Below are 11,181 nucleotides of genomic sequence, written 5' to 3'. Positions count from 1 at the left end.
AACACATTTTACTCTTTTATTACACACACATGGTTTCTCTCTCTTACACTTTCTCACACTCACACTTTTATGCCCTTCTTCCCCGGTGCACTCACTCTCTCTCACACACACCAGTCTTTCCTAGAAAGACTTTTTTAAACACACGAGAAGGGTTTTTGACAGTAAACACAAGTCCGCAGAAAGCTACGACCTCATAAACTGGTAATGGATATTCCACTGACCACTAATACACACAGAATATAAAAACTGCCAAGCAAAGATCAGTCAGTGTAAATTTATTTTTAATAAGACTTCACAAATGAAACTAACCATGTAGCATTTAGCCATTAATTAATTCTATTTTTTTTACAGTAAGTTTTTACTGTTATCACCTCAATGTTCCATCTTAAAATGTATTTTTGCCAACTCTGACTCACCAGCATCAAAGCTGAAATAATGAAATAAAGGTATTTTTTTTTTAATAATTTTTCACATACGAACTAACAATAAAAAAACAAAACAGTAACAGTTTTAACGGCAACAAAATAATTGTCAACAGGAATCATGGCAGACATGCACACTCCTGCAATACACAACGGTATTATTTCATTTCAGCTTCTTTCAGGTTATAAATGCTGGCTCTTTGAGCAACTGTGATTAAAAAAAATCATTATAACAAATGAAAAAGACAGAAATAAGATGAAACTTTAAAAATAAGTGTCATTGCAAAGTTCAACAAAGCAGATACATGACGAAAAAAAAGTGGTGTGTGCCATGTTTTTTTTAAGTTGTGTTTTTTATGTGCACATAATATGGTAGCAAGAGGATATCGTATCAAAAGTGCAAATGACTTTATTGATCAGAACTACCATAAAGTGACTACCTCACTGAAAGCATAATCAGCAGATTGTTTTTCTAGATTTTCTTCTTGCTTGTACTTTCTGCCATATTTTCATTAAAATGCTTAAAACTGCAGTTATAAGAGCATTAAAACAGTACCTCCACCAATACTTTGAAATACAAACTGGAAGGTTTACATACTAAACTGTATCAGTGTTGTGTGTCTTCTCTTCAGACCCTGACCTCTACCTGAAATGGCAACTTTTTATATAAAATATGAAGAATTTTTTTATGCAAAGTGACTAGCATTTTGCGCTTCTTTGGTTCAATAGTACATAACATAAAAGTAATGTTATTCTTAAGGCACTCCATAAACTTTTTGGTTAAATCTTTGTGGTTCATTTAAACAATGCAGCACTAGCTCCTAGATGAAAATCGGACCCAGACAGGTACCATGAGGAACTTATCTCTTTATATAAAAACACCTGAGAGGCAGCATTTGTCAGCCTGCGTTACCTTCCTCGGTAATGACTTGGGGTTCTTAAAATGCTGTGACAAAGGGTGAAAAGTAATTCAAAAGGAAGGGTGGGAATATGGTAAAGAACTGATCTATAGGTTGCTGTTGCAGTCGCGGCACAAGATCCTGTCACCGTCTGGGAAAAAGCCGGCGCCCACCAGCGAAGCAGAGCACTGGGAGCAGGTGAAGCACGGCTGATGCCATTGGCGATCCTCAAATGAGATGTACTTTCCTCCTCCAAAACCTAGCACAAGAAGAGAGACAGAGATCATACCATGGAAGTAGAGTGAGAGTACATTACCATTCAAATCAATAACTACATGCACACCAGTATTCCCCTATTATTCTGAATATGTCAATATTCGGAATTTGATGCGGGTCATATAAATAGTATACTCTGTGCAAATGTTCCAAATTAGGCCATTTTCTGAATTTTGCAATTTCCAATCAAGGCGTGGAATATGCCGGTATCATTCAGGTTTTAGAAACATTATCTAAGCATGTATACAGCCAATTCGGAATATGAGTCTCAACTGTTTTTGTTTTTTTTTTACCGCTGTTTGTGACACATGGCCTCCCTTCTGCTTATGGGCAGCTCTGTGCATTGTCATGGATACACTGTACACAAACCAACTCACTCACCAACAGTTAAACTATGGGGTAGAGATGCATGCAAAAGCAAATCCCAGATTAATGGTTGGAAGGAGAAACACACCTACTTTCAATTTTCTGAAAGACTTGGATATCAACAGATTTTTGAATATGCACAAATATCAGAACGCCGACCGTTTCAAAAAGGTGAAAGAAGGAAAGAGAGAGTTTAACAAGTTCGCCACCTGTAGGAAACTGTGATAAAAATCCTACTTTGATGGAAAGAAGTAAAATAACAAGCTCCAGCTGTTCTACTTCTCCATATTGTATTTGATAAACAGAATATGCAGGGGTGCATGTAAACAGGAGTATTATTATTATTATTATAAAAATTTTATTTTGTGCATATTGAATGTACTCAATATTTGACTTGCAGAAGGTATCAAACTCACTGAGGTGACATTTTGCAATGTTACAAAATGAGCAGTTAAGTCACATGAAGCATGGACAGGTGTCTTTTGTGCTTTATCTCCCAGAGAGGACTTGCTGGATTAAATCACTTCATATCTCTATTGGTTAGTTATCAAACATATTCCTTGACATTTTGTTTTTAACTAGTCCAGAGTTACCACTCCTCGAGTACCACTTGTCCTGCGTGTTTTAGATCTCTCCTTGTTATTAAGCAGCTTCAGGAGTTCATAGCGAGTTGATCATTTGAATCAGCTGCGTTGCAGCAGGGAGAAATCTGAAACATGCAGGACAAGTGGTGTTCGAGAAGAGCTTTGGGAAATGCTGAACTAGTCAAATGAGCACAGGAAACAGTTCAATGTCCTCTCTACTCTTAATCTATTTCTATTTATTAAACTACATGTTAGGCTTCAGAAGGCTGGCTTTGAATTCAGCACGATGGACGCTGTAAGTGATGCATGCTTCAAAACAGCAAATGGGGAAAAAGTTTTTTCCATCACATACACAAAGAGAGTGATAGAGAAGGGACGTTTGAAGGGCATTTATGACATTTCTCATACATTGTTACCCTCCTGGAATAAAACTGATGTTTATCTCTCTTTAGGCTGAAGAGTTTGAGAGAATTCAACCAGGTGCACACACTGCACATTGCAAAAAATGTCTACAAATTAGGGCTACCCCTTGAAAGTTGGAGACTCATCAATCAACAAAAATTTGAATTACTGTAATAGTCTGACTAAAACTGGACTTTAAAAATACATGTCAACATGTTAGTCCAACTGTAATTGTACTAAGTCAAATTTCTCGAAGTCAGACTAACACACCTAGATAATGCAGTTAGGAATTAACTCTTTCATGTAGCCTATACACCTTAGTCAATAGGATCTTAACAGGCCTAGGCGTTGTGTGCATTCTCACTAGTCGCTATGCTGGGCTTTGATTCAGAGGTCAAACATACATTATGAGGCCAGAACGTAGGTATGTCATGTAAAGGTCACTTCAACAGCATAATTGCAACATGAAACCCAAACTAACTGTTTAAAATATATACAATGACAGAAGAAAAGAAAATTCCATCTTGAGTCAGTCTTATTAAGAATATTAATAGCAGTTTTAGCTTTTAACCCGGATCCCAAATCAAAAGTAGCATCTATAGTAGCACAAGTCAGAACATAGTGATGTAAACTTGCCTGTGATTGGTTTGGTGCAGGCCTCGCACTTCTTGGCGTACAGACTGCCAAAGCACTTGAGGCAGTAAGGGTTGTCGTCTCGGGAGGTGAAGTGTTGACCCGCCAGCTGTGTCTTGCAGCTGGTGCACACAAAACACTCCTTATGCCACGGCTCGTCCCTATAGGTCACTCCACCTTTAGCCAAGGTCTGAAAATGAAAGAGGTCATTGGTCATATCAAGATCCTTTAAATTCACCTTCAAACTGTTCCCATGCATGTTCTTCTATAACCAGGATTAATCCTACTCATGGCTCCTCTGCATTTGCATCGTTTCTTTGGCTGCCATGCGAGGGTCCGTAGGAATAACTTGACTAACCTTTTTACAGCGTGTGCAGCGTGGGGCGAACTTGTCCTCATAGCAAGGCACGCAGTAGTGTTCATCCTTGTCAGGGATGAAGGACTTGGAGCCGATTGGCTGTTGGCAGCTGTGACAGATGAAGCAGCCCTCGTGCCATGTAGAGCCTGCATACTCCAACTTCCTTGTGCCTAGCACAGAGAGAGAGAGGTGACAGGAGGCAGAGAGAGTAAAAGAGAAAGGGGGATGGAAAGAACAACAGAGAAAGAATGAGACTCATCTTTGACTGTTCATTTTGATGTTTTTGGTGGTCATTTTATTGAACTATGAAATAATACACTTTGATGGCTTGACAGTACATAAAACACATTTTGATTTAATAAATGATTTATTTTATTTAAAATCATAACACCACAGGCCCCACATTTCTTTCCTACTGCTGGAAACTGGCATCAGGCCGTACTGAGAGGGATAATGCCATTTTCCCCTCCGTGTCCCCAACCAATCCGTCTTCTATCCCTTGGCTGTTGAGTTTTTTATTACACTGGTTGGTTTATCCTATGGTGATGCAGTGGTTTGTGTGGGGCTGACATTTTGCACTAATGTTTCACTGCTTCAGGCTGTGTGCTGTGGTGTTCTCTAGTCGACAACTGCGAAAATCCCCTACAAAAACATTCCAGGTTATAAGCTTACAGCAATTACAGTGGCTCACAGAGGACAATTTTAGCAGCTGAAATGCTACGTACAGTACATAAAAATTTTAGGGGGCAATTTCAAAAGCAAAGCAACTGGTCTTAAGAGCTTTAAAAAAATTAAAATGATAAGATGGATGTAACATATAGAAGGATGCTGACAAGATTAATAAAACCTGCCTTTTTAAAAAGTTCATTGTTTAGAATTTGGGTGATAAATTGGCAGAAATGGAATATAACATAAAAACTGTTTTTATTTGTGAGAATGAGAGAATGGCTGTGTTTTCGTTACCTTAGAATGAGCCATTTTTATCTGCGTAGGGAGGGTCCTTGTGTATGGAGGTTGCCATGTTGCATCGCCATGTTTCTACAGCAGGCCAGAATGGACAAACCAAACGCTCTAGATTGGACAGTTCACGTTTTTGCGTCGGCCACTGAAGTTAGCAGCTCCTCGGCAACAGGCGCATCGGAAAAACACTGATCTCTGAATGTGAACTGCTTTATTCAGTGTTTTTGTCGGTCTCAATGACAGAGTTTGTTTATTTTGGAGAAGAAGAGACCTCTGCGGATAATTTGGATCCTGCTCAAAACCTCCTGAATGTTTGGATCAGATGTGAGCACACATCAGCCAGTTCTAGGCTAGCGGCCCGTCACTGACATTCCAAAGAGCATCAGAGGAAAACTGATTTTTAACATGAAACTACTTTATTCTGTGTTTCTTTTTGGTTTTTTTGGTTTTTATTTTTACTGGTTTTTATCACTTGGTCTGTTTGTTTCGGAAAAGAAGAGACCTCCGTGGAAATCCGGCTCCTGGTAAAACGCTCCTAAACAATGACCATGCAATGAATTCTAACTACTAAATCTTGAACACTGTTCCTTTAAAACAAGTTTTATTATGCTCAAAAAGTATTTTACTTAATTAAAATGCATATATTCAATTTAAGGTTGTCAATCCTTAAATTGCAAATGCTTTGACTACGTCCAGAAGCAAATCCTACAGTATGCTCTCTGAATATAGTCAAATTCAAAGTTTCATCATGTCTCTTTGCCCTGCAAGGCCTCTTATACGTGCACTACATGTTACTACTCTTTTATGTAGAGTAGGTTTCAGTGTATGTTTTCATCAGTGGAATTTCTATGTGTATTTATTCTTGGCAAATAAATTATTTCGAACTTCAAAGTAAAGCTCAAATAAGATGCTTTGTCACAGTGGACAGTCACAACAACAGACATACTGTCTCTCAGAGGATTTTCCAACAGAGTGGGAAAAGAAGAGGACCATTGTCTGAGAGACATACAACATCCCATGTGACCATTTCTGGCAATGGTAGCTTTGCTGCAGTTTTATCGGAGAGATCATCTTATGAAAAATCCATTTACATGTTGGTATTAAGTTTCTTCTCTTCTTTTGTCCCGACACAAACCACTTCAGCCTAGCATCCAACTGTTAAACAAACATAAGTGTGTGTGTGTCTGTTTTTTAAGGGTTTACATATTTTTGTATGATGGCAAAAAGATATGTCTGTTAGTTCTTTTGTTAGAGGAGAGGTAACACTATCCAGAATTACAGCCAAACTGCATATGAATCTTCAATGATACATCTGTGGTCAGAGGTGCGTAATATTGTAGTATTATAATATTGTGTACTGGAGCTTTCCTAGTTAAGATATCTTAGATGTGATCACTCTTAAAAACAAGTTTTCATTCTCAAGGTGACTCACTTCAGCATAACTTACACGAAACCTTGTAATGCAAATGTGTGATCTTCATCAGAAAACACAAGAATAACTACAGTGGAAATAAAGGGGAATGTTGCACCTTTCCTGGAATCATTTACCGCTTTATGAGGGCTGCGTAAGCTGGAATAACTGACGTGCTTATCTCTTGTTATCATCAGTCTGCTGGCAACCCACCAGCCCTGGGGATCTGGCTTACAGACAACAAGTCAAGCAGACTGGCAATTACTCTGTCACATTCAGCCCTGGCTGCTGCTCAATCGTAGACCCTCGCCTTCGTCTCTTTCTCCTCTGCGTCTTTTTTCTAAAACCTCTTTCCCTTCTGTATCCGCTTGATCTGTTACTTTATACTTTGTCCCTGCTTTCTGGAGTTTGCTGTGTCATCATTTTCCAAAGTCATTTGCCTATCTATCTTGAAATTTGAATTTGTACACTTCATGGAAAATAAAATGTGGGACAACAAGACTTATGCTTAGTGGGTGAGTGGAGTACCATGATATGTTGCGCTGTCAAATGCATTATGTGCAAGGTATATCACATGTCACTCCCTCTATCATTTTATTTCATTTTAATTGACTCTCTTTCCCTGGATTTTAAGATAAACTAGTTCATGTTCAAAAAGCATTAAATAGTTGGAAAAGACTCATTCAGAGATCGCCAGTGGAATGAGCCTTGAATGTCAATGCCCAAATCTCACAAAGCAAAAATGTGTTGCACCTCTACCTGGCATGACGACTTTGTCGCAGGCTACACACTTGGAGGAGAACTCGTTACAGTAGCAGTCATTGCAGAGCAGCGCTTCATCCTGGCTGGTGAAAGGCTCATCTGCCAACGAGCGATCACAGCGGAAACAGCGGAAGCAGTGCTCATGATAGTGCCGGTCCTCGTAGAAGAGCTCCTAGTAACAGAAGAGTAGACAACAAGGAGGTGGAGGTCATTTCATAAATACTTGACAAATGCATGTTTTACAGTTTCAGAAAGTGTTTCAGCAAAGGCAACCTAAACTGAGGCCAAGTCACGACCAAGACCGCAATGTATCAAGACCGAGACAAGAACAAGACCAGACCAGTGCCAGTCCCACACTACATGATACATTCCATAGGCACTCCTCAAATTCATCTGATAGATCCACATGCCCATGAATACACCCACAGAAAACATCCTCATTCACCACAGGTCACCTTACTGTATATATGTGTTTATGTATTATGGGAAATGGCTTGATAAATTAAATTAAATAATATAAAATAAATTAACCAAAAGCCATTGCAGAGGTGAATTTTATTAATTTACTTTTGTTTTCTAGCAGAGAAAACAAAAAAACAAGAAGGAGATTAAACAAACTTTTTCATGTTTATTCAATGCTCCTTTTTGCAAAGGTAAATTTGTGATATTACTGCAGCTGGACCTTGTCCAAAACCAAAATGAGGCTGAGTAGAAATGCGGTCAAGTCCAAGACGAGAATCCTTCAAAAAGTGGTCCTGAGACCAAAACCAATCTCGAATACTACTAGTTTTAGAATTGCAGCAATCAAGGCTTTTTTCATGCATCGTTTGTATGTTTTCCGAAGAAAAGTAATGCACCAAATTTCCCACGTGATGTTGAGCCAGTAACTCATATAATTTGACAGGCTGCCATTACTTGACCAATGCACTAATGGGAGTGACACAAGTTGTCCCAATCTGTCCAGTTAGGAGACAGGTTGGGGCATTGGATTGGTCACAAAACACAGGACTTTCTTCTGGAGACATGCTCAGAACCATGTGAAGTGAATTTTAAGCCATTTTAAGGTACGTCATCACCCTGTTTGCTTTTCCTAAACCTAACCACAGTACCTTTACTTGCCTGAACTTAACTTCCATAACTTTACATTTATCTTAAGGACATAACGTTATTTGTGAGATGTCAGTTTGTAGGATATCATATGAACTGTTAAATGGGGATAAGTTAAACAATCTAGTAGAGGCAAAAAAGGAAATGACTGCAAGATTTAGGTACTGGTTACAAAAGGAGCAAAAAAGGAGTGTTGGATTGGACTGGGTCAAACTGACACATGTGAGCTCTACATATGCAGCAAAACGTATGTGGTGTACCTGCACATACTGTACTGAACTTGTGAACATGCTTCTGTTTAAAAGTCTCACAAGGATGTTGAAATGATTGTCTAAAGGGCGCTGAGCCAAGAAAATGCCAGCTTTATTTATCACCCGCTGCCCATGAGGGTGTTGATAACTCATTGGACTCCTTAGCTAAGCAAACTTCTAAGCACTGTTACATGCTCTGTTCTGTAAACTCCACCAAGTTGCATATGTCGGTCTTAAATGATCCACGTCATGTTAGTGTTTCCCATTAAGGGAAGATAAAATTTTAACTTGATTGTGGGGAAGAGGGAGACGTTCCCTCATGCTGCATTTTTACAATCTGAGGCCAAATTAGCCTTTTGGCTTATGTGGACTTAAATTGCCTGTATAACTGCATGTTAAATTAGCCTTTACTGTGTCTTGCCATGAAAAATACATAGGAAACGCCTCATTTACCATGTATTATGCATCATTAACATGACATAACTTCAATTTTAGCCATCCAAGGCCATGTCAAAACATGGTTTAAAAAAACACTGCTTAAACCTAATTAGAGCAGATCTTTTGATGTGCTTTATCACAGTGTGGAAAGACTAAGGTCATATATGTAAGTCGTTTCTGTGCATGTATGTTCAGAAAATCAGGAAAATCGCTGGCACAGAAGCATAAAAACAGTAATTTTAGCTCCCTGAACACAGGAGCTGCTGGTCTACTGCTGCTTCAATCAGTAAAGTTAGTTTGTATTGTGACTTTGGTAAATTGAAATGTACCCTTTTAAACACCAAAATCAAATCATAACAAAAAAAGGGGCATGCAGCAAAGGGCCGGGGCCAGTTTCGAATTCGTGGCTGCTGCAGCGAGGACACAGCCTCTGTACATGGGGCGGCGCTCTATCCACTGAGCCATCAGACGCCCCACACATTGCAATGTTGATGTTGAAACAATTTGTCATGCAGCCCAAAGTCGACACATATTAGAGCTCCATCATGTCTTACTTACTAATGTGGAGAAAATAAATATGCTGTTACGTTACATTACGTGGAAGTTTATCCAAGAAAGATTAGTGTATTAGTGAATTCAATACACAAAACAAAAATTCCATGACTTTTCAAAACCTTTCAATGATTTTTATTAATTTCATGACTTATCCAGACTTAGAAAATGGGAATGTTAAATTCAATAACTTTCCCAGGTTTTCCATGACCATGGGAACCTTGATGCACCGCATACAACCCCACCTCAAAATATTTATTGTTCTTTCCTTTAATCAAATCTGAAAATGATGACGTTTCGGTTGAAATTCTGCACGTACTCCACTGGTTACTGTTGTGCAGTGGATAGATGATTGCATGTCTGATCATGTCAAAATGGATGCCTTACCCTTGCGTCATGGCCGATCAGCTCTTTGCACTCATCACATGTGTTTGAGAACAGGCTGTCGTAACAGGGGATGCAGTAAGGACTGTCATCTGACTGGATGTATTTGCGGCCGTACAAGGACTCCTTGCAGTTGTCACAGTCAAAACTGTCAGCCATCGTAAGTTTCTGTTAAACCTGAAACACAGAAAGGAGACATTTGGGTGAGCAACATTTAAAAAAAACAAAAAACAACAAATCCAAAAGAGATGAGGACAAAAAGAAAGGGACAAAAGGGGAGGAGAGGAGAAGAAGCGAGAGTCCTGAGGAATGATTCAGTCACCTTTCCCGACACAGCAGTTGGACTGTAGTATAGACTTTCACTGCCAATATTTACGCTGTAAATACTTCGGCTTGTACCAGTGATGGAGCTGAGCTCAAACAAAACACGCTGTGCAAGTGGGAGCAAGTGGAAAAAGAAAGAGAGACAGAAAAAAAAAGAGAGAGAGACAAGAGAGGAGGTACCAAATGCCTATTAACTTTTATTACTGTGTGATGAAAACTGGTGGATGCAAAGGGAGGGGACAAGAAAGTGAACTGTCACTTTGCTTTCTCTCTGTAACTACCAAACTCCTTCATATTCCTGTCAACCACTTAAAATCTGCCACCTAAATATTAATGAGCAACCTCTCTTATGACTAAGCGGGAATGCAGTCCATTTTACACACATCAAGTGCACACATGATACACACCTATAAATATTTATAAAGCCAGAATCTATTCACGAATACAGCGTGGACCACCAACAGATACAGAAAACTCATGACGCATTTACGTTTATGTGTGTCAAAAGCACAGACACTTGAAGCTGTTTGAACTAGACTCCCTAAAAAGTCCTTTTTGTCAGCATAAAGATGCAACTACAGTAACATGCACATACAGATACAGGAGGTATACACTCTAAGTGCACGGTTTTCTCTGCGCGATAGGCCTCTTGATCATGACTGAGCACACAACAAAGTGACAGAATAATATTGTGAGAGCATTATGGCAACAATATCAGGTTGCCAAAACATTACAGCATGGCTGGAGTAGAGCCCAGTGATAAGTGATACAGCCCTCTGGCAGGGTGCACTGCTGGCTATTCATTCCCACCACCCAGTAATAATAATCACCTCTGATATAATAATCAATCAAACTGAAAACTGGCCCTGTGCTGCCTGTCTTACACTCCCCCGCACACACATATACACAAAAACGTCCACCTATGCAAGTGCACACACTAAAACACAGGGTGACACCGAAAACGTAACAAAGACGGAAAGCCAAATCACACAGGATCCGTCATCAAAGAGAACATTGGTCCCAGACTCTCATGTTTCATCTGTCTCAGCCGT

General features: G+C 39.3%; 1 protein-coding gene across 2 annotated transcripts in view; it reads right to left on the bottom strand.

The window, feature by feature from the left end:
* Positions 1–260: 260 nt before the first annotated feature.
* The window catches only part of fhl3a (four and a half LIM domains 3a), a 35,257-nt gene continuing 24,336 nt past the window's right edge, over positions 261–11,181 (bottom strand). The window contains exons 1-6 of one of the 2 annotated variants that reach the window (XM_088084269.1): positions 10,128–10,149; positions 9,809–9,982; positions 7,071–7,245; positions 3,941–4,110; positions 3,586–3,772; positions 261–1,580 (exon numbers count right to left, since the gene is read on the bottom strand). In XM_088084269.1, coding sequence (XP_087940395.1) covers positions 1,429–1,580; positions 3,586–3,772; positions 3,941–4,110; positions 7,071–7,245; positions 9,809–9,964 — 840 coding nt within the window. In that variant the 5' untranslated portion in view covers positions 9,965–9,982; positions 10,128–10,149 and the 3' untranslated portion in view covers positions 261–1,428. Of the gene's footprint in view, positions 1,581–3,585; positions 3,773–3,940; positions 4,111–7,070; positions 7,246–9,808; positions 9,983–10,127; positions 10,150–11,181 lie in introns of those variants that run through there. The other variant, XM_042489919.2, reaches the window with a different exon arrangement.

This window comes from Plectropomus leopardus, chromosome 11 (genome assembly GCF_026936395.1).
Source record: "Plectropomus leopardus strain MGB_pleo_1.0 chromosome 11, ASM2693639v1, whole genome shotgun sequence".
NCBI lineage: Eukaryota > Metazoa > Chordata > Actinopteri > Perciformes > Serranidae > Plectropomus > Plectropomus leopardus.
The sequence above is the reverse complement of the archived record's forward strand: the minus strand, read 5'-3'. Positions and strand labels throughout refer to the sequence as shown.